Genomic DNA, 23,564 nt, shown 5'->3' with positions numbered 1-23,564 from the left:
AATCACCAGCTATTGTAAATAGGGTGCAGGAAAATGAAAAAGATTATTTAGCGCCATACATAACGATGGCTAAAGTGAACGGGTTCGATCTTCCAGTGTTGCGGAACTCTGAATCATCTACTGATGTAATCTGCAACAAATACATCACTTCTTTGATGTTGATGGGCGAAACTGTTTGGGCAAAAGAGCTGTTTCATGCAGGGGGGACTCGAACTCAGAAACTCCGTCTGTCGAAGAACGAAATCTTGGGGAGCTACCAAAAAACAGAATGAAAGTGATGTGTTTATGGCCACAGAGGAAATTTCACCCCTCACTATGGAAGAAAGCAAATCTTCATCCCGAACAAAAGAACTGAGAGAGGCAAAATTGCCTAATGCAGAGGTGAAAGAGCTACCCATTCTTTCAATAGACAAGACTCAGTTACCTAAACTTGCAAAGAGAAAGTGCAGATTTAAAATCACTGGTCACTCCCGAAGCAGTTCAAGAAGTAAACAAACACGCGGACTCTCGCTAAACCCACTTAGGTGAAAGCAAAAAATATACTAACCACCCCTTGTTTATTCTCCAGATATCCAGAAATGGCTCCAGTAGAAGGTTCCACTTCTGTTATTGAGTTGGATGCATTACTGAATCCTTCCACCAGAAGGGAATTTCTAAAGGAATTCAGCATGATTAAGAAATTTTGGTTATGTCATGTTTGGCCTTGTACCAACCAGACAAATTCTCCATTCATTTAACAGAGTCGGAAAATTTCAGAAGTGGTTGGTCCAAAACAAAATGCATTGTAAATTTACGATAGAAAACAGAAAGACCCATTAATTGCCACTTCTTTATGTTAGAGCCTTATAATGAGATGCCTAAAGGGAATGGTTGTAATTATTTCATAAATGATGTAAATCAAACTTATAATGAAGTGGTTCTTCTTTATGTTAATGTCAGATCAAATATGTATAATTATTTTGAGGTCAAGTGGAGTAGTTCTGGATCAAGTTTCGGGACTCCGCAGAGAGATTACCAGAAACTGATAATCAAATATCTGCAAGGCTTTCCTTTTCAGCCTGGATAGATGTATAATCAATATTAGATTTTAAAATGTACAAGGTCCAGCTATTAATTTCCAGGACTGACGTAACTGTAGGAGAACGAAAAGTCGGAAGATGGTGCTAATGATTACATATTGAAGAGCGTTTTCTTGTGCATGTGCAGTGCAATCGGCGCCATTCTGAAGTAAGTGGTTCTCGTGGAAAGGCTTATTAAAACATAGCTCTTAAATTCCTATTGTCGAAGTGAAAATGGAGCAAAGAATTAACATTAAATTTTGCTTCAAATTGAGCAAGACAGCTGCGGAAACCTACGAAATGTTAAAACAAGTTTACAGCGAAGAAGCATTATCCAGCTCAAGAACTTTTGAATGGTTTAAATGCTTTCGGGACGGGCACGAAAGCGTCGAAGATGATCCACACACAGGTCGGTCGCAGTCCGTATGCACGGCAGAAGCAATTGAAAAAGTTCGCGATATGGTGAAATGTGATCGTCGATTGACTATTCGAGTACTCGCCAATGAATTCAACATGGAGAAAGAGACAGTTTGGCAAATTTTGGTGCAAGACCTAAGCAAACACAAGATTTGTTCCAGATTCGTTTCTCACCATTTAAGGGATGAACAAAAGCAATTGAGACTGGACGCATGTGGCGAGCTTATTGACAATGCTGATGCTGACCCTGCATTCATGGATAGGATAGTCATGGGAGACAAGTCTTGGTGTTATCAATATGACCCTGAAACCAAGCGTCAAAGCTCTGAATGGCAGTCTTGAAGTTCACCAAGGCAGAAAAAATTTCGATTTGAAAAAGTCCAAAATCAAGGTCATGTTAATCGCTTTTTTAGATTGCGATGGACTCATTCATCATGAATTTCTTCCTCCTAACATGACTATCAATGGACAGTTCTACACAGAAGTTCTTGACCGACTTCGAAAACAAATTCGTAGAGTGAGGCCTCATTTTCAACAAAATGGGAGTTGGCTGCTGCTACAATGCCCACCCACACATCGCATTGCCTGTGAGGCGATTCTTAGCCCAGCATGGTGTCGTTGAAATGCAGCATCCATCATACACTCCAGACCTAGCACCCACAGACTTTTTCCTGTTTCCTAAGCTGAAAAATTCGCTGAAGGGAACAAGATTTCAGGATGTCGAAGCCATCAAGAAAACTGTAACAATCACTATTAAAGAGCATTCCTAAAGAGGACTTTAAAACTTTCCGAAATTTGTACAGCCAAGCACAGACGTGCATTATGGCTGACGGGGATTACTTTGAATCATATTAAATGGCTATGTGTTTAACCTTTTTTTTCTTCTGAGTTATTCCATGAGTCCTGGAAATTAATAGCCGGACTTTGTATATTATATATTACATGTTTTCAGAAAAACTGTAAAATTTTGTTTTGTATGTGTGTGATTAAGATTAGTTCTTAGTAATTATTTATGTGCTTTTTATACTGGCCTCAATATAAGTACATATTGTTTTTTTCCTTGGTATTTAACCCACCATAGTGTAAAAATTTAATGTTTATATTCATTATTTAGTGCTGACTTTGGGTCTCTAGCAATGATAATTAAGCTAGGGATATGGGAACTCTGAACCCCTCTGGAAGGGAAGGGGTGGTAACGATCCTCAGGTTTGATGGAACATAAGTTTTAAATTAGAGAACTAATCACTAAGTGTCCACTAAATGACCAAAAGTAATCAACAAAGGAAATGCGTTAAGGACAGCCCTCTTGTATGGTCTCCTTGCGAACTATCACAGGGTTTGTACACATTTCTGCATACGGAAATTAAGTACTTTTAAGGACCATTAATGAAAAAAATTAAGGACCTATGAGCAAATGGGAACTGAATAAATTCAATTAAAAATATTATATCTATGCCTGAACTTCACTTTTTAAAACATCCTAAAAACAAAAGAGATCCGTAAATAGGATGCATTATTATTAAACATAGCTAGCTTAATTAACATAATTATTAATACATTTGAGAATAAAAAAATATGAAATTTATCAAGTATCATTAAATATTTTACACTTATAATAACTGGATATATTTGAAAGGAAGATAAACGACGTTTTAGTTGTGTTTTACTAACAGTTAGCTTTTTTATTTTAAATGTCTCATTTTGTCACATACTTGCTCAGTCTAGAGGTTTAGTAAATTGCAAGTAGATTTTATGTCAAGCAGCATAGGTTAAAATGAGCATTAAAATCATAATCAGCATGATTCATAACAAAGGACTGGCTGTTGTCACCACTCCTGCTTGCCTAGAGAGAGACCTGCTGATCAGAACAAACCTGAAATAACTGATGTAGGCACAGTTAGTAAGCTTTGAAAGTTAGCTGAGCTCTGTCTGATGCAGTTAGTGTCGTAGCTTCGTGTAGAGTTCCAGAGGTTGTAACTCAGTTAATATACATTAAGGTTCTATTAAGCCACTAAAGCACTTGAGGTGATAAGTTGTTTTTCATTATTTTAAGTTTCACTAGATGCGATGAATAGGTTTTACATGCATTTTTATATTTTTGTGTTTTACCTTCTAACCACTGTAAAGGTTAATGAAAGCCAATAACTCACTTTAATATGCAAAGATAATTTTTAAGGGTAAGCACTTAGTTATAAGTAATTAGATTAGGTACTAGATAACCTTAGTCATATGGATTTATATGAACACTATCAATTTAAATTTATTTTTGAATAATATTTGTTAGAAAGCCCCTATTAATACCACAATCTAATAAAATTTCACAGTTTAAAATACATGCAATTTATGACACTGATTTTTAAACAATGTTAGGATAATTGCACATTAAACATTTATATTTTGTAGCAACAAAACTCAACAAAATAATTATGCGTCTTTTTAATTTGAAGCCATGCCCAGACATTTTGGCTAATTTATATCGATTTCCTTCTCCTTAAGCATCTTTTCTAACAACTACAAATTTGTCTCAATACGCGAAACAATGTTCTCATTAGTTTCTGCCTGTTTTGTCTCCTAACTGTCAATCTCTCCACAATGCACTACCTATGAGGGTTTACTTGATTTGGTAAAAGTTAAATAGTCCCCCCTGACAGACGTAAAACAAATTATGGTTATGTCTGAAAGTAACTATAAATCAGAGGTTTAAATAAGCTTCTTATTTAAAAAGAACTTAAAAGATAAAGGCATGTTCTTATGCTAACAAAATCAATTACAGCTCGTGGTGATGTAATTAAACAAGAAGAATCAAATTCAAAACAAAAATATGGACTAGTGGTCAATTTAATTTCAATTTAATCTGGTTCAATAATCCTATCGTCATAATAAACTCAAACGTCAGCAGCGGTAATGGAAATTATCAGAGCTGATAGGAATCATCATCCTCCGAATCATCATTAATTACATCTAAGTTCACTGGGTCAAGACTATTATTGTCAAAAAGGTAAGATGACAATAATCGAATTTGTTAATGTAAATGACACCATCATTGTTCAAGCTTAGTTTAGAAAAAAAAAAAAAAAAAATTAAATTAAATTCATGTCATAAAACTTAAAAGCCATGGTAAATCAAAACAATGACAGGGAATGATACAAATCTTAAACTTATAATGCTTTTCTTTGTAGACATGGAACCTGTAAAATAAATATTATTATTATCATCATCAATGATCAGTTTATTCATTGCTTCACTTTAGTTTTTTTAAATAATCTGCAGAAAATGCAGTTTTTTCCTTATCTGCACAGAATGCATATGAGTATAACGTGTTCCAGTTAAAAGTCGTTAATCCGGACTCGTCGGATTCCAGATTATAGATCATTTAAATCTGGTAAGATGGCATGCAGAAATTATAAAATTAAAAATATGAAACTGTAATTTATGAAATAAAGAACAATTATGATCTAAAAGGTATCAAAATTTACAAAAAAAAAAAAAAAAAAGCTTAATATTTATTTGTTTACTTTATTAAACATTTCTTTCAATGTAAGTTGTTTAAGTTGCTTCGTTTTATGTGATAATACTTTCTCTTTAATTCTATAAACAGACATAATTTCTTCTTCAGTTACAAATTTCCTCCGTTCAAGTCCTATAATTGCTGTGTCGAGAATACCGACTAATTTGTCAATCGAAATGTTTTCGTTTTCAATAACCTCTGTGTCACTTTCTTCACTATCGGAAGCGAATTATAATGACGAGGAACTTGATTTAAATCATATCAAAGACGGAGTACATCGAGATGAAATACTACATTTAGAAAGGAATTATAAGCCAAATAAAATAAAAACATCTGCCCTGAAGATAAGGATAGTGCTGTCATATCAACTTCCAATTCATTGCGTGTGGCAACGCCCCCCCCCCCACCACCACCACCGCAGAGCAGCGTGAAATTGATAAACAGATTTCGGAATGGTTAGATAAACAAAGGATATGCCTTTATCCATTTTTTGCAGCAATTCCACTCTTTGTTTTATGGACTTCGAAACATATTTTCGCTTTGTAGATCCTTTACATATTAGTAAATATATATCAGAAATTCTATTTGACATAATCGAAAGTTCAAGTTCAATTTTATAAAGTTCAAATGACTTTTATAAAACTGCTCTAATAGTCTGCAAAAGATATTAAGCCGGATCCAATTCGAAGATTAAGGAACAACACAATCTGCAACATTAACTGAATTAGATAATTTTAGCTTAGCTTATACCATCCGTTATACATACAACGCGCATGCGTAAACGTATTATGCGCATGTGCACACGCATATTCGCAGCTGTAAAGTTCTTACGCGCGTGCGTCAACGCGGCGCATGCGCAGAAAGCTTGTAGCTTTGAAGTCCGGATTATGGGTGTCCGAATTAATGACTTTTGACTGTATTAGATACATTTTATGCATCAATACATAGTAATAATTAACAAAACTATTCAAACTGATATAAAAGTTGACAGTTTTAACATCCCTTTATATAAAATATGTTTCAAATAAAAAGCTTTTTTTAAATTAAAAAAATAAATACATATATAAAAAAAAAAAAACCTCAATGAAGAAGTACTGCATCTTACCGTATGAATTCTGCAAGTTTGGTTTTACTTCAAGTTTTTTTTCTTTGTCTTCAGAACAATCTTGCAGCTGTAATGATGATTTATTCGTTTTCACTTGAGCCTCCTTAGGAACCGAAATCTCAAAATCAGTATTTTCAGAAAACTCCTTTTCTTCATTCAGTTTTGATTTAGATACTGAATTATCTTTTTGTATATATTCATTCCTCTTACTTTTTGCTTTTTTATTCTTTATGACACGATCATTTTGACTTCTGACTTCTAAATCAAAACCTGAACTTTTTGTATTTTTTGTTACAGCAACTGCTTCATCTGCATTCTGTGTTTTAATTTTCTGTTTTTCCTTTTTGGGTTTATTATCTTGACTGTTTTTAATTTCATTACTTTTATCAACCTCATCATGATCTTCTAATTCATATTCCTCCTCACTTGATTCTGATGTAACATTGTACAATTTTTTCAAATTTTCTGAAGGAGTTATTTCAATTGGACGTCCCCGCATATCCAAAGCACATTTTTCTTTGAATTTTTTGTCTTTGAACATTTGCTTGAATCTCTTATCCACTTTAATCTTTCGAACATTCTTAGGCATTCTCCGAAAACGGGGATCACTAAGAATGCATTTGAATCGTTCATCTTTCAGTGCCTCTTCCATTTTCTAAATAAATTAAAGAACAGATTATTCATAATATAATAAAAGGACATTTTACGTATCATTGAAAAATAAGAAATCATTAAATGTCAAAGAATACATTGCATCTATGAGTTTGAAACTTTTTAAAAAATCATGTGTAAGCTTGCTCATTATAAATCATATGTTAATAATCTATAATATGTTCTCCCAAATTTATTTCACTTCTAATGTGAAAGTTATGTATTTTTCTATAGGAGAGAGGACACTGCAATAAAGCCATTTTCTTATTTTAAATGATGCTAAATATGAGATTTACAGAACCCCCTACTTACATTACTTAATATATCTGAGTTAAAACATAACAGTTATCCTCTAAATGCCCAAAAGAGTACTAGGCAAAAAATACAGTAGCCCTTCCATAGCACTTTTTTTATCATATTTTTTATTTTTAAATAATAATAATAATAAAAAAGAAAATTAGAGGATATATAACATTTATAAAAGGAATTTTGTGTGCCACAGACTGAAGACACAGAAATTTCTAAATATGATATGTCGATATTTTCTCTTTGTAGTATGTATATGCTATAACATGAATTTCCTTTTTTTATTTTATTTCATTATGTCATTTAAAGTACAGTTTATTGAGCTATGATTGGCTACAAGTTTTGCTGAGTTTTGGTGATGTGTAACTTTGTTTTAACATTATATGAAGTCATCATTCTCCTAATTTTTTTAAGTGAAAATTGATCGATGCATGCGTGGACGAAGGGAGTACGCAATGCTGAGTTTGTGCAATTCTCTGTTTTTTTAAGTGAAAATAGATTGATGTTTACATGAACACTGAGTTTATGCAATTCTTTGACTTGTTATTTTGGTTTTGTGTCACATGCCAACTTAAAATTGTGCCTTGGCTGCCCAATTGCCAAAAATCGCCAAGGGCACCCTGAAATATATTTTTACCTTCATAACTTGCAACTGCTGATTATCTAATTAAATAAAGAGTAATAACTGATTATCTAATGAAATGAGGAGCAATCTGTTCCTGCAAACTTCTGCTGGTTTGGAAGTTTGAAAAGATTTTTGATACCTTTCACAGTTAATGGGAAAGTATGTCAGTACCAAGGATTATAATAATAAAACTTTGAGATGTTCAGTGTAAATTAAATCTTCAAACTGAGCATCTGCACTGATAACTAGCCTATGTTCTATTGTATGATCAACTATTAATAAAATTTGAACATCTTAACACATTAGGAAATCAACTTCCTTGTAACTGAACTGAGAAAACTGTTGACAGATATTTCACCATCATAGACATCAAGAACTCCTCCACAAAGAGCTTTGAAATTCAGGATTGATTAAGAATGAAACATATAATATTGAGAATAAGAACTGTCTAATCAAATACATACAGATAATCTACTTTTTATGACACAATAACATAATGAAATTTCATCAATGCATTGAATTAGAAGCTGCACATTGCATTTGTCAATATTAAATACATAATATATGAATGCCAATATAAAACATATAAATGCAAACAACATGTTTTGAAAAAAAGTAAACTAAGTAAGATAAAATAAATACAATATCTTTAAGTTAGCCAGCAGATATGCAATGTACGGGAAAACTTAAGTCACAGATGAATCTAACGAAGTTCGCTCTGAGATTCTAGGCAAATTATACTAAAGCGACCACACGTCCCGATTTTTGGAGGACTGTCCCGCGTCCCGCCGATTTTTAAAAATGTCCTGCTTTTTAGAAAATATCTGCATTTTTTATTTTAAATGTACTGTAAAAATATATTACCTATTATTTATTAATTATTATAGTAAATATAAAGAAATAAAAAATACATAAATAAAAAAAAAACATACAGCGCATGCAGAATAAACTAAATTAGGCGATGTAACGAGTTAGATTTACTCAGTGGTGTTCGATCATTAAAGTTACGTCATATCAAGGAATATGTATTGTTAACAGAGGAACAGCTAGCATTAGCTGAAGGGCTATTTGCTTTCCAAACCATAAACCACAATCAAAGTTTCAGATCAATTGACTGTATGTCACAAATGATCAAAACATTGTACAACAAAAAATTTGCATGTGCAAGGACAAAAACTGAAGCAATTATTTGTATTGTTTTTCACTATATTCGTTTTCCCAATTGCAGAAAGAATTAAATAAATGCACATTTATATCCATATATTATGATGCTTCCAACCACAAAGATTTAATATTGTTTCCCACAACTGTTAAGACTTTTTGATCTAATAGAAACAGGAATTAAAATTAGAATATTAGATTTTGTTTCATTGCTGGGTGAAGCTTCACAAATAATTTTTGATTCAATAAGTAATATTAAAAAAAAAAATTAATTTGAACAATAAAATTATTACCTATTGTGAGGATAATACTAATGCAAATTTTGGCAGAAAAGCTACAAGAGGCATCAATAACGCTTTTACGAAACTTAACAAACATTTGAACCAATAAATTATTGGGGTAGGTTGCGGAGAGCACATTCTACACAGTACTATTCAATCAGCATCTGACTTACTTCAAGTGGATCTTGAAAATATTAATGCAAAAATTTATTTGTATTTATATATATATATATATATACACTGTGCGTGTTGAAAGTTTGAAGGATTTTTGTGAAAGCGCAGAAATCGAATATAAAAGAATTATTGGTTACAGCAAAACACGATGGCTAGCTCTTTTACCAGCTGTAGAAAATATTTTAAAAATATACGAACCCTTAAAATCATACTTTTTATCACAAGATAAATGTCAAAGAATATTGCAGCTCTTTATTGAAAATGACACATCACAAATTTGGCATCAGTTCATCCACAATTAAGCTGCATTATTTCACAATGCTGTGAAAATTATTGAAGGGGACAAAATTTCAATAATGGAAGTGCCAAATGAAATCAATAATTTAAAAACAAAATTGTGAGAAAGAATTGATAAGGATTACGTTCCTTTAGTTATTCGAAACTACATCACTAGGTTGGAAGAACAAGGTGCCATTAAACAACCTGATTTTCCGAAAGAAGTCAGAAATTTTTATAATAACTGCTTGGAATATCTTGAAGAACATACAGTTCAATTCGATGATATTAAAAATTTTCATTGGGTGACATTAAAAAAGGAAATTTTATGGGAATATGTGGAAAAATCTTTTCAATATATTAGTAACCATTTTCCGAAAAATAATATTTGCGAAAATGATCTTTTTGATGAGGTGTCATTTTTAAAAATATACGTTACTGAAGAAAAAAATTAAATGTTCGCTGTCTGCAAATGTGGAAATAGACAAAAAGAAAAAAAAAAAAAGGACGGAGTTATTCCTTCATATTAAACAGAATAATATTCCTTATGAAAATATTTTGAAAATTGTAGAACATGCACTCTTCCTTCCAGGAACAAATAAATGCAGCAATAGAACATTTTTTTTCTAGTATCAATAAAATATGGACAACTGAAAAAACGCAGCTGAACATTAAAACTTTAAAATATGTATTAAGCCTAAAATATAATTTGACTAATTCATGTGAGAAATTTCACAACATTTTAATAAATGATTTGAATCTATTATTGCAAAGTATTCACTCGGATGAAAAATATGGCCATGAAAGAAAACCATAAATTTTTTAAATAAAATTGTAAATTAATTAAAAACCATAATATTCAAATTATAGTTTTTTACAAATATTTTTATAGTTACCAATAGTTAATAATAAATATATTTTTGTATATTTATAGATAAGTAAATGAATATATGCAATAAAATACATTTTTTTGAATAATTGGTCTGCTTTCATAACTAAATTACAATTCTCATTTCATTCCATTTGTCCCGCTTTATCTCGATAAAAATGTGGTCACTTTAAACTATACTCAAGTGCGAAAAAATTCTTTTATATTTTTGGTCCTCTCCATAAATTTCTTACTGGCTGAAAGATGGCATTACTTTTCTGCTATACTTGGTGCATGCTTACAATGGGCAGAAATGCACCAGAAATAAATACTAGCTTGTTATATACAAAATTGAGGGAAAAAAAAATTAACCCATAGTATTAATCCATACAAAAATTATGTTTCTTATTAACAGAAATATTACTATTAAGAAAGCATGAAGTTCAAATAATCTATATTTTTTCATCTGCCTTACATTTTAGTATCGGCTATTCTGAACTGTATCTACCAGATATTTATTTAAAGAATATATTTAATTCTCTTTCTAATTATTGGTATAGTAAGAAGTTAGTAGACAGCTACATAACATATTACACTATTTCAATTTTTATTCCATCTTCCAACTGACCTGTGAAAAAGAATAAGTTAATACCCCTTAATAATTTAAAATCTGAAATTTGTACATTTGTTTCTACATCAAAGATAAAGAAGTATTTCTAAAAGAGATTTGATTTGAGGTACAGTCTAAGTTATTATTATTATTTTTAATGATGATGAAATAAGTTAGACCTTTGAATAGTAAATTTGACACTGCTGACATCCAAAGTAAGCTATAATTGAATAAAACTTGAAATTAAAGTTGAATGTTAGCCTAATTTTAATATTATATAGGAAGTTTTTTTATTTGACAGGTATATTAAAAAATTCTAAAAATTAAAGTATCCTGCAACAACTTATGGTTTGAAACCTTATACTATCTAATACATAATTATACAGAAATAAAAAATTAGATAGAATAAGTACTCTGAATTTTTTACAAAGTTATAATTTAACAATGCATCATCAAAACTGTGTGCATCAGTTAGAGTTCTGCACACAAATATTGTGGAACTCTAACTGCAAAACTTCTGGTAATCTGCCAAGTTTCAAAATAGGTGAGGCTTATGCAGATTTAGTTTTCACATAATATTTAAGCTAAATTTTAATGAAAACAATAAAAATAATTTTCTCCGAGTTTTAAATTAGCATTACATAGCAGTTTTGCTCTTTAAATTTCAAGTAATATCTTAAGCAAAAGATGTGGTCAATAAAAGAGAGTAACATAAAGGCATGCCTGATCCTAAAGGTTGTAATAACATGGAAGTAAAAAGGATTACAAAGTTGCTCTGCAATTTTCTGATTTTATTTTTAAAGTTAAAATATATTGCTGTGCATATGGATAGAAGACCAGGAAAAAAGAGAGTGCTTCATTATGAATGTTTGCTGAGCAGCAACTAGAGTTTTCAGCACTCAGGGACACCTGAAGATTTTGTACCCCCTCCTGTTTTCCAAGAAGAGAAAAAATTGAATTCTAAAATTTTGGGTTAGCTTATATTTAAGGATGCCCCTTGGATTACTGCCAAGTTATTGTTTCATTTATGGTAATCTGAGCAGTTGAATGTTATGGAAATCTTATTATGACATGATTGTGATGAATTTGACTGATGGGAAAATATTTGTTGTATGTCAATTAGAAAGTACGTTGCGTATTGTGCATCATAAAATGGCTCCTGGTAGTAAAGTGGGTGTTTGGTGGTATAGAACAAGAGAGCGAAAGGTATTTTTTTTTTTTTTTTAAGTGGTTGAAGACAGAAGAAAAGAAACTTTGTTGCATGTAATTCAACGGAATTACAAGTGTCCTGTTTATATGAAGAAAATGCATATGGTTGAACATAAAGATCACTGAGATGACTTTGTCACAAGAAAGGTTCAAATGCTTACCATATAAAGCGTTCCATTAGAAAGGGAGCATGGTTTGAGGAAAGTTTTTGGATGCTGTTAAGGAATTTTGTGTGCTACAGACTGAAGACAGAGAAATTTATAAATAAGGTAAGTGGATATTTCCTTTGTGTAGTACTTAAATGCTATAAGATGAATTTCCTTTTATACGTTATTTCATTGTTTGATTTAAAATGCAATTTACTGAGATTATACATTTTTTTGTTTGGCTCTAGTATAGAATTGGGTGCTCCTTTGTGTGAAAATAGATCGATGTGTACATGGACAAAGTCAAGGGAATGTTCAATCCGAGTTTGTGCAATTCTTTGACTTGTTATTTTGGCTTTGTGTAGTGGTGAATTTTGGCCCAAAAATCACTGCTACACAAAGCCAAAATAACAAGACAAAGAATTTCACCAAGGGAGACCAGTAAATAGATTTTTACCAAATTCTGTAACATTGATTGGCATTCCTTGGATGTTGTGCTTGCCCTTTAGCTATGTCTCTGCATGGTTGTGTTTTTAAACTAGTTGATTTGTTGTTTTATGTAATTTTTGGTGTTTGGTTATGGATGCCATTATATGCAATTCTCAGAATTTCATTATGGACGTTTCTTGACTTTCAGTTTCATTAATTTGTTGCTGTTTTGTGTAATTTTCAGGGCATCACTATTTTTTAAAATGCCTCCTTTTTTCATGTGCTAAGTTGGTGAAAATTAAGTCACCAAAAATTGGCAACTTTACGGCAAAATTGGGTGAAAAATGCAATACAGTCAAATACTGAAAATCTGCCGACCTGAAATCCGCATTGCCTCTCAAAATAATAACATTCAGTTTATAGATTCCGGAAACCACAACAGTGAGTACGAAATATTGCAGGAAAAATACTTACCGAATAATGACATCATAATTACCAAATAATAATGAGTCATAACAGAAATACCAAATTATTGACATCATGATTAAAGTTTCCCCCCCCCTCTAAATGTGCATCAAAATAAGAAAGCAGACGATTCATTCAACTCTTCGTTCAAGTTCACGATTCACATTGTTGTATTTTCTGAGCTTTGTTATTTCACAAGATTATTTAGTCCTGCCTTTTTTTTATTCGGATATTTTGTGGATAAATTAAGAATATTTTAAATTTCAGCCCTTTTTAATACAATTACAGATAAGAAACACACTCATGATTTTACAGCTTGCAACATTGAAAAACATAAACACGTTGCATTCACGGTGATACAAAAAGTGCAAATTCTGCAAAAGAGGGAGACAGGTGCTACTCCTCGGTTTAGAGCACAATCGTATGTAATTACAATACGATTGCGTATAATATACGGAAAAATAAAGAAAAGCTGTTGAAATTTTACAGCAACAGTGATTCGAACACTGGAAATCTTTGCATGAGGCGAAATCGGCAAACCTCAATGCTGTGCATATATAATACAATGAATAATATAATCAATTTATATATGTAATAATAATTGAATGCATATAAGTTATTGCAATAATGTATATAATAATTTAATTAAATGTAACTAATACGCCTTATTATTATTATTATTATTTTCACTTTTAGTCTGAATATTACGATTTAACTTTTCTATCCTGAAATCCGCACAACCTCTGGTCCCAAGCTTTGCAGATTTTTGGACTTTTACTATAGTACTGAAAATGCATTGTTTAAAAACTTATTATAGGTAGAAAAAATATGAAATTTTGGAAATATCACTATTGAAGAGCCATTATGCAGTTTTATAAGAATGAACTACCATTTGAGAAGGTAATAGTATAAATTGTACTTTTCCGTTAGCTGGGCGCAAACGTTCCCAATTGTGAACCAAACGCGAGCCAAGTCACTAAGTGAAACAAATGACAAAATAGTCAAGAGAATAAAAGTAAAAAATGTTCAACTATAAACAAATATTTATTAATAGTAAGCAAAACAAGTTTAACTATAAACAAATATTAATGAACTGTAAATAAAACAGTTTTTTTCAAAAAGAATGCTTATAATTATTGGTTTTTCCAGAATACGGTGATGTCCTTGAGTATTTGCTTAAATGGACCATTTACCACCGATTTTTTTTTTTTTTTTTTTGCTCACCTTCCGCTAATACTTCTACACAAACTTCTCTTAAGTAGTTGTTCCAATCTACAACTGTATTATGATTCACATCCAGTTATTTTCCCCACCATTTGACTAGTGTCATCTTTTCGCTTTAGTAAATAAATCTCAAAGATGTTAGAAAACTCAATCTGGACGATTTGAACCACGTACCATTGTGAATACTCTTCTTCGTGCAGCATGTTAAAAGATTGCACTGCCAACGTACTCTGTCACATAACAATAGTTTCATTTCAGGATTCTGATCGCACGTGCATTCTTTGCCAATATAACTTTCTTTTGAAAAAAAGAGACTGCTTCTTCAGTTTTGGCAAAATCCCAAATTGGTTAGAGTAGACTTTAAGGTACCCCTTGTATTATGGCGAAGTTGTTGTTTCATTTATGGTAGCCTGAGTAGTTGAATGTTATGGAAACCCTATTATGACATAATCAGGTGCATGATTCTGGGAAATTTTGAATCCTGGAATGTTTTGTAAGCGCTTTTGTGCTGTGTGTTGGTTTTATTTAGACCAGGGATGGGCAAAATACGGCCCACGGGCCAACTCCGGCCCGCGTATAGAATTTTAATTTGCCGGCCTGAGGCAAATTAAAAGAAGTTTATATATTATATACCCATTTCCTTTTCCACTTTGTTTAAATACTTTTATTTTCCTTCCCTTGTTTTCAAAGGACTGATCATATTTTTACTTTCTCTGTTTTTTTTCAACAAAACATAAATCGACGAAAACTGCAAACACAGTCAGCTTTCAATATGGGAATCCAATACAGGTCAATTAGACCTGTTAGAAAAACCTTAATCTTAATTATCTTAACTTAATATGTTTGCTGGGCATCTAGAATGACTTGTCTCATTTTCCGAGGTTTAATTCAATACCTCCAGTAAATGAATAGAAGCTTAGGAATTATGAAGATGGCTCGAAAAAACTGCATTTTGAGTTTGAACGCAAATTTCAGTGCCATCCAAACAGAACTAGATATTTTTACCATGGCTTTCAACATAAATTGTGAAGCAGTGAGATCATATTTGCAGCTTGACTTAATTTATTTGCAATCTAACAATCATCTCAAGCAGTTGTTTCTAAATATGCCAAAGTTTGAGTTTTACAAATCATTATCGAAAGTAAGTTTCCTAAATTTATATCTCACGCCCAGAAAATCAGTGCTATGTTTGCTTTATCTTATATATGTAAATAAGTGTTTTCAACTATAAAACTTAGAAAGAATTATTTCAGAAGTAGACTGACAAATGAGCATTTAGCCGCGTTCCTTAGAATCAGTACATCTCACTTCGAACCTCAATATAAGGAACTTTTAAAAATGAAATCACAATTTCATTCATCTCATTAACATATTTAACTTGTAATACTTGTACAGTCAAAAGTCTTTAATCCGGACTCGTTGGGACTTCGGCGATTCCGGATTATCGATTTTTCCGGATTATAGATCATCAGTTTAAATCTGGTAAGATGGCACGCAGAAATTATAAAATTAAAAATATGAAACAGTAATTTATAAAATAATGAGCAATTATGATCTAAAGGGTATCAAAATTTACAAAAAAAGAAGCTTAATATTTATTTGTTTACTTTATTAAACAATTTTTTCAACGCGCGCATGCGTACCTTACGCATAGCCGAAATTAGAAAATTGCAACCAGAAAACTATTTGATTTGTATTCGTGATATTTATAATGACGAGGAATTTGATTTAAATCATATCAAAGACGGAGTACATCGAGATTAAATACTACATTTAGTAAGGAATAAAATAAAAATAAAAACATCTGCCCTGAAGATAACGATAGTGCTGACAGATCAACTTCCAGTTCATTGCGCGCCGTGACGTCCCCCCCCCCACGCAGAGCAGCGTGAAATTGATAAACAGATTTCAGAACGGTTAGATAAACAAAGGATATATCTTTATCCATTTTTTGTTTGATGGACATCGAAACATACTTTCGTTTTCTAGATCCTTTGGGAGCTCCAGCATCAGAAATTCTATTTGACATAATCGAAAGTTCAAGCTTACTTTTATAAAATTGCTCTTAGAGTCTGCAAAAAATAATAAGCCGGATCCAATTCGAAGATTAAGGAACAACGCAATCATCAACATTAACTGAAATAGATAATTAGATAATTTTAGCTTATACCATTCGTTATACATTAAACGCGCACGCGAAAACGTATTCTGCGCTTGCGCAGACGCATATGCGCAGTCATAAATGTCTTGCGCGCACGCGTAAAACGCCTATGAGCATACGTCAACGCGGCGCATGAGCAAAAAGATTTTAGCTTTGAGGTCCGAATTAATGACTTTTGACTGTATATTGTTTTTAAAATTTTAGAAAAACTTATCTTGGCCCGCCAAACTTTTCTCTTTTGATTTTTGGCCCGCGACAGAAAACGTTTGCCCATCCCTGGTTTAGACAGTAAAATGGCTGAATGTAGTAAGATTAATTTGAAGTTTCTGTATGATTTGGAACGAAAGGGAAAAAGAGTGTTAATTGACTGGTGTGTAAGTGAAGGTTTACTTAGTAGCCATTATAAGTGTCCTGTATATAGAAAGGGTATGCATTTAGTCGAACATAAAAAACATTTAGATGGATTTATAGGAAGAAAGGTTCAGATGTGGCTACACAGATATATGGATTCGAGTTCAGATGGAAGTTTTTGGATGCTGCTAAGGAATTATGTGTGCCACAGACTAAAGACGAAGGAACTTCTAAGTAGGGTAAGTGGATATTTGCTTTTTGTAGTGCTTAAATGTATATCATGTTTTTCCTTTTTTATGTTATTTTATTGTTTGGTTTAAAATGTAGTTTATTGAGATTATATATTTTTTGTTTGCCTGTGTTGTAGAATTGGGTGATCCTTTGACTTTTTAAGTGAAAATATATCGATGTGTACATGGACAAAGTGAAGGGAGTGCGCAATGCAAGTTTATGCAATTCTTGGATTTATTTTAAGTGAAAATAGGTCGATGTACACATGGATACCGAGTTTGTGCAATTCTTTGTGTTGTTATTTTGAGTTTGTGTAGCGGCGATTTATGGTGCAAAAATCACCATTATGCAAGCCAAAATAACAACACAAAGAATTGCACAAACTCAGTATCCATGTACCGCCAAGGGGTACCCTAAAATATACTTTTACCTCCAAATTCTCACCATTTTTAAAAACGAAACTTAAGATGGAAGAAAAAAAGGAAAACATGCTTTGTTTTGAATGAATTCAGAGAATAGAGCATATGGCCCAAACGAACATTCCCCTTATGGTTGTAAGAAATTAGGCGGAATTCTATATTATCTGGCGATTTTTCGCTTGCGCCCGGTTAATGGAAAAGTACCAATTATTTATATGATACATGCAATTTTATAATGTACTACAGTTTTTCAGGAACATGATGAAAACCACAATTAAGGAAAAGACGTGCATGTTCAAATAATTGTACATTACTAAAAAAATTAAAATTTACACACACACACAAAAACAAAATTCTGCAAATGATACAAGTCTATTTAGAATTTTGTCCTCAATTCAAATTAGATTTTTTTTTTTTTTTTTTTTTTTTTTTTTTTGAGAATTTTATGAAAAATATGCAGTGGTTACTGAATTGGCTCTAGTGTAGAATTGGGTGCCCCTTCGATTAGCGACAATTTTTAAAAAAAATTTTGGTGATGAAACCTCACTTCTGGTTACCATGATTGTTTCAGCTTCCTGATTTTATTTAATCGAAAATAAATTGATGTGTACATGGACAAATTTAAGGCAGTATAAATGCCTAGTTTGTGCAATTCTAGGATGTTTTTTCAAGTGAAAACAGATCGATGTGTACATGGACATAAAGTTTGTGCAATACCTTGACTTCTTATTTTGGTTTTGTGTAGCATCCATCTTGAAATTGTGTCTTCCTGGCGTCAAAAAAGAATCACCAAAAAACAAGGGGCACCCAATTGTAAATTTTTACCAATGGATTAAACTGCAGTCCCCAGATTTCAATCTGACTAAGCATCTGTGGACATTTAAGATGAACAATGTTCTTTTGCACTCGAAATTCAGTTACTGAAATATTACATGAGCAATTTTCGCATTAGTTATTACACTGCCCTTCAATCAAAAATTAAATACATTTTGCACACTTTCGAAATGCAAAAATTGTGAAAGTTAATTTGAAAATTTTTACAGATTGAAAGCAATTCATGAAAATTTTACCTTAAAAAGACAGCTGACAAAATGAAAATTATTTATCAGAATTTCAGTCAAAGAAAAATTTTTGTATTAGAAAATGAAGAATAAAGCATGTCATAATGAGGAACAACAACTATTTACAAAATTTGTAAACACATGTTTTCGCAAATTACAGATAGACAGACAAAGTAGACAGAAGTCTTGTTTTGCACCAGCTAAGTCTTTCTGCCCCAATGGAAGAAAAATCAAGCTTAGGTGCGAAACAAGGAGATTAGAACCAAGGTCCGTAGAAAGCAAGGTCCGTAGAAAGAACAGGTTAGCTCACTTGGGGTAAGGCTCCTGGAGCCTTAACTTGGGGTAAACAAACGAAAATGCGTTCTCGCTGTCTATTGGCTCTGACGTCACTGAAGTTTTCTCTCCTCAGATCTAAGGCTACTATAAAGTGGAGCTGAATCATCATCCATTTTGAAGCTAACTTGTTGGTATTCGCTATTGGATTAGCACTGATTTCTTGACATATTTGTGGATCGATTCCGACCTAATTTTCAGAAAAATGGGTGGTTGTGCTGCACCAAATTGTTCGAATCAGTCTAAAAATAACTTTAGGATGTTTCGTTTTCCTAGAAATGAAGAAAGACGAAGAAAATGGATAGCTAATTCTCGTCGAGATCAATGGATCCCGGGCCCAGGAGCGTATCTTTGTGAGGTAAGTTCAGCTTCGTATTTTTCCATAGAATGTTAGAAAAATTACTCTTCTTGGTACTTTAAAATATTTATTTTCATTTAACTCTCACTTATTGACGATCAACTGATTTTATAAGTACAAAATCAAATGCGGAATGTGTATGTGTTTGTGCAGTAAAATATCGTTGTTTCATGTTGTTTCTTTTGTTATCGTGAAAAGTTTATACCGTTTGTAAAATTTGTATCATACATTTCATGTAAACTTTGTGCTCAGTTAGAAATGTGATGTGCCTTTTTCTTTTCTTTAATTTTACTGTACGATTGGTGATTTAAAGTAGCATTCTATGTTTTGATTCTGATGTATTGTCGCCAAATCGGATAGTTGGCGCCAATGTTAAAAACTGGATGGTATGATCCAAATAATAAATGATTTTGTTTTTTCTTTATAGTAAGATAAATATATTCTGTATTTTTAGACATTTTTAAGAAGTTAAATATTAATTTAAATATTCGATGATTCGTTTTGATCCCATTATTATCCATTATTGTAGTAGTAAATCTTAATGTTGTATTTTTAACTATAGGTACTTTAAATTTATTTTTAGTGTGTGAGCAGGAAATATGTTTTAAGTAGTTTTACAAACATGATTACTTTTTAAAAATTTTGTTCTATTTTCATAAAAAAAATTTAAATTTATCAGAAAATTACATTCTTAAATTATTATAATATATGTAAATGTAATTTAATACTAGTGCTTTTGATTTTAATGTTAAATTTCATGCATGCTTTTGTTAAATATGCAGGTACATTTTGAAGAAAATCAATTTGAATGCTCTAGGCAAGATGGGTGTAAAAAACTCAAGCCCAATTCTGTGCCAACTCTTTTCAATGTGTTAAGTTTAGGATTGTGTATCCATAGATCGCCAATAGATGGCGGTAATGTTTGTTTGTAAAAAGAAACTGTGATGTCAATTATGTATATGTATCAGTTCGTCTTTGGTGTTCGTGAATAAATGTTGTGTGGAAGAACGCTCCTCTGTTTATTACTTTAACTGCGATCCAGTCTGATTTATTATAGATTTACACATATTTTGTTTATGGTGCCTGCAAACCGGGATTATTACGAACCAGAAAATCGACAGACTGAATATTTCGAAAATGGAGGGCGTTCTTGAAAATTTGAAAAAGAAACAATCGGTTGTAAGACAATTAACTACGAAACTGATAACCAAAGTCGAATCGAATTTAGCAAATAATATTCCGCTAAATGAGAAAATTGAGATAATCGAGGATTTATATGAACAGTTAATTGAGAAAATCAACGAACTGAAAAGTTTAGATTCAGAAATAGAAACGAAAGTAACTTCGGAGGAGATTGAAAATGAAGTTACCTTAAGTCAAGAATACCAGGATAAAACTGTTGTATGGAGAGGAAGAATGCAACGATTTTTGAAGAAGAATTCGGAATCTTCTAGAACAGTTCATCAGAACGAAACGGCTAGCTTCACTGGTTTTGTTTCACTTCCAGTTGAAACAAAACCAGTGAAGTTACCACGTCTGCAAAACGGAACTTATTACGGAGATTCGTGTAAATGGTTAGACTTCTGGAACCAGTTCGAAAATACAATTCATAATCATAGTGGATTGAGAAAAACTGAAAAATTTGCGTACCTAAAATCCTTACTTGGAGGTAATGCTTTAGCTGCCATTTCCGGTTTCGCTTTAAGTGACCAGAATTATGATTCCTCAGTAGAAATATTGAAAGAACGTTTTGGAAGACAAGATGTTGTTATCACCTCGCATATGAATAAATTATTATCCCTTGAACCAGTGGGAAACATTTCAAATGTTAAAGCACTGCGTAAGCTGTACGATGAATGCGAAGTCAACATTCGAAGTTTAGAATCGTTAAACGTTACTTCTGGAAGTTATGGAAATATTCTCTGTCCTATCATTTTGCAGAAATTTCCAGAGTAATTAAATTTGGAATTTAATCGAAGTCGAAATATGGAAGCAGGATTTGATATAAAGGAACTTATAGAATTCTTAAAAAAGGAAGTTAACTGTCGAGAAGCTGCAAGTTTAATGAACTCTGAGAAAACGAATCAGAAACCATACTTTCGTCAAAATGAACAACGCACGAAAGTTTATCCGAATTGTAAATCGAAAGTTCCGACTGCTTCAGCTTTATCAACAATTGGATACAAATGTATATTTTGTGACAAAAAAGATCATACGAAATATAAATGTACTGAGGTGAACGCTGATGAGAAACGCAACATTTTGAAACGTACAGGAAAATGTTTTATGTGTTTTGGATGTAAACATTTAGCTATCAACTGTAAGAACAAACAGTTTTCCTGCAAAAAGTGCCGCGGTAAACATCATGAAAGTGTGTGTGTGAATCCCGCATCAGCTGTCTCCAGTGCAAAAAATAAGGAAACCGAAACATCGGCGGAAATTGTTCAAAATTCTTCTGCCAAAACTGGATCTAATATTATGCTTCAAACGGTGTATGCTGTGGCTGAGGGCAGAAATAAGAACTGTATTGTGAGATGTCTTCTTGACGGCGGTAGCCAAATCTCTGCAATTCGAGAAGATTTATCAAGAAAATTACAGTTACCAGTGAAAGGAGAAACTGTTTTAAATCTGCATACCTTCGGTGAAAAGAACGGGAAACATTGGCGTCGAAAGAAAGTTGAACTTACGCTCCGAAATATTAATGACCCTGAAAAATCCATAAATCTCGAAGTCATTGAAGTACCAGTCATAACAAATGCCGATATACGAGTACCAGATGTAGAAATCAAATCCAACCTCCAAGCATTCGGCATCACTTTGACAGACTGTGGTGGCGCCGATGGAATGAGTCATATTTCCGTTTTAATCGGCGCGGACATTATGTGGAAAATAGCAAGCGAAGAAATAAAAAGGATAAACAGAAATGCCGTAGCGATGAAAACCTTGTTTGGGTTGTGTATACAAGGCAAATTTCCTTCATCAGACTTTCAAATCCATGATGCGTGTTTAAACGTAAGTGTAGAAGAGAAACTTCTAAAAAGCGTCGAATCATTTTGGGATATTGAATCTATAGGAATTAAAAATATTTCTGACGAAGAACAAAATGAAATGGTCATGCAAATATTTAACAACTCGATTACACAAAAGGGTAACAGATACGAAGTTAGACTTCCATGGAAAGATCAGAATGTGACTTTAAGAGACAATTTTGAGAATGCTGAAAGACGATTTTTAAAGCTAATCGAACAATTTAAATCAAACTTTAACTTTTATGCGCAATATAAAGAAGTGATTGACTATCAGCTTAAGGAAGAAATCATAGAAAAGGTCGATCTTGGTACTCCATCTGGGAGACGAACTTACTACATACCTCACCGTGCTGTCATCCGTGAAGATCATAATTCTACGAAACTTCGCATTGTTTATGATGCTTCTTCAAAGGAAAAAAATCATGAATCTCTAAATGATAATTTACTACAAGGACCAAATCTTCTTCCTGAACTTTTGAAAGTTTTAATAAATTTTCGACTTCATTTACGTCAGATATTGAGAAAGCGTTTTTGCAAATTTCTGTTGCACCTGAAGATAGGGATTCAATGCGATTTTTGTGGATTGATGAGAATTCAAGTTTGAGCAATCCGAGAATTCAAGTTTATCGGATGTGTCGTGTAATGTTTGGAGCAAAATCAAGTCCATTTTTGCTGAGCGTTTGCATTAAGCATCATATAAAGAAATTTGAAGACATTCATCCCAGAACTGTAGAAATGTTAGAAAACTTCATGTATGTTGACGATTTTATTCGTAGATCAGATACGGAGGAGGAAGCTATACAGATATATCATGAAGCCAATGATATAATGAAAAAGGCATCAATGACTTTGACCAAATGGAATTCTAATTCGGATACTGTAAAAAACCAGTATAAATCAAGTGACAACTTCGTTAGTTTTAAATTGCCTGACTGTGATTCCCCCTCAAAGATTCTTGGACTTCAATGGGATACAATTAAGGATATCTTCTGTTTTAATGCACAAGACGTTATTGATTTCATCCAGTCAAATGACCAAACAAAACGCTGTGTTTTAAAAGCTGCTTCAAAAATCTTCGATCCTGTTGGGTTTCTTGCTCCATATGTTA

At 32.3% G+C, this 23,564-nt stretch overlaps 1 protein-coding gene across 1 annotated transcript in view; it reads right to left on the bottom strand.

The window, feature by feature from the left end:
- LOC118198835 (ESF1 homolog) overlaps positions 1-18,925 on the bottom strand; it is an 82,738-nt gene extending 63,813 nt beyond the window's left edge. The window contains exons 1-2 of the mRNA XM_085811153.1: positions 18,746-18,925; positions 6,089-6,743 (exon numbers count right to left, since the gene is read on the bottom strand). Coding sequence (XP_085667279.1) covers positions 6,089-6,740 — 652 coding nt within the window. The 5' untranslated portion in view covers positions 6,741-6,743; positions 18,746-18,925. The remainder of the gene's footprint in view (positions 1-6,088; positions 6,744-18,745) is intronic.
- Positions 18,926-23,564: the final 4,639 nt, after the last annotated feature.

Source organism: Stegodyphus dumicola, chromosome 2, assembly GCF_044657685.1.
Source record: "Stegodyphus dumicola isolate Sdum_Otavi_A_Nest chromosome 2, ASM4465768v1".
In the NCBI taxonomy this organism is placed as follows: Eukaryota; Metazoa; Arthropoda; class Arachnida; order Araneae; family Eresidae; genus Stegodyphus; species Stegodyphus dumicola.
This window is presented reverse-complemented; position numbering and strand designations above follow the sequence as displayed.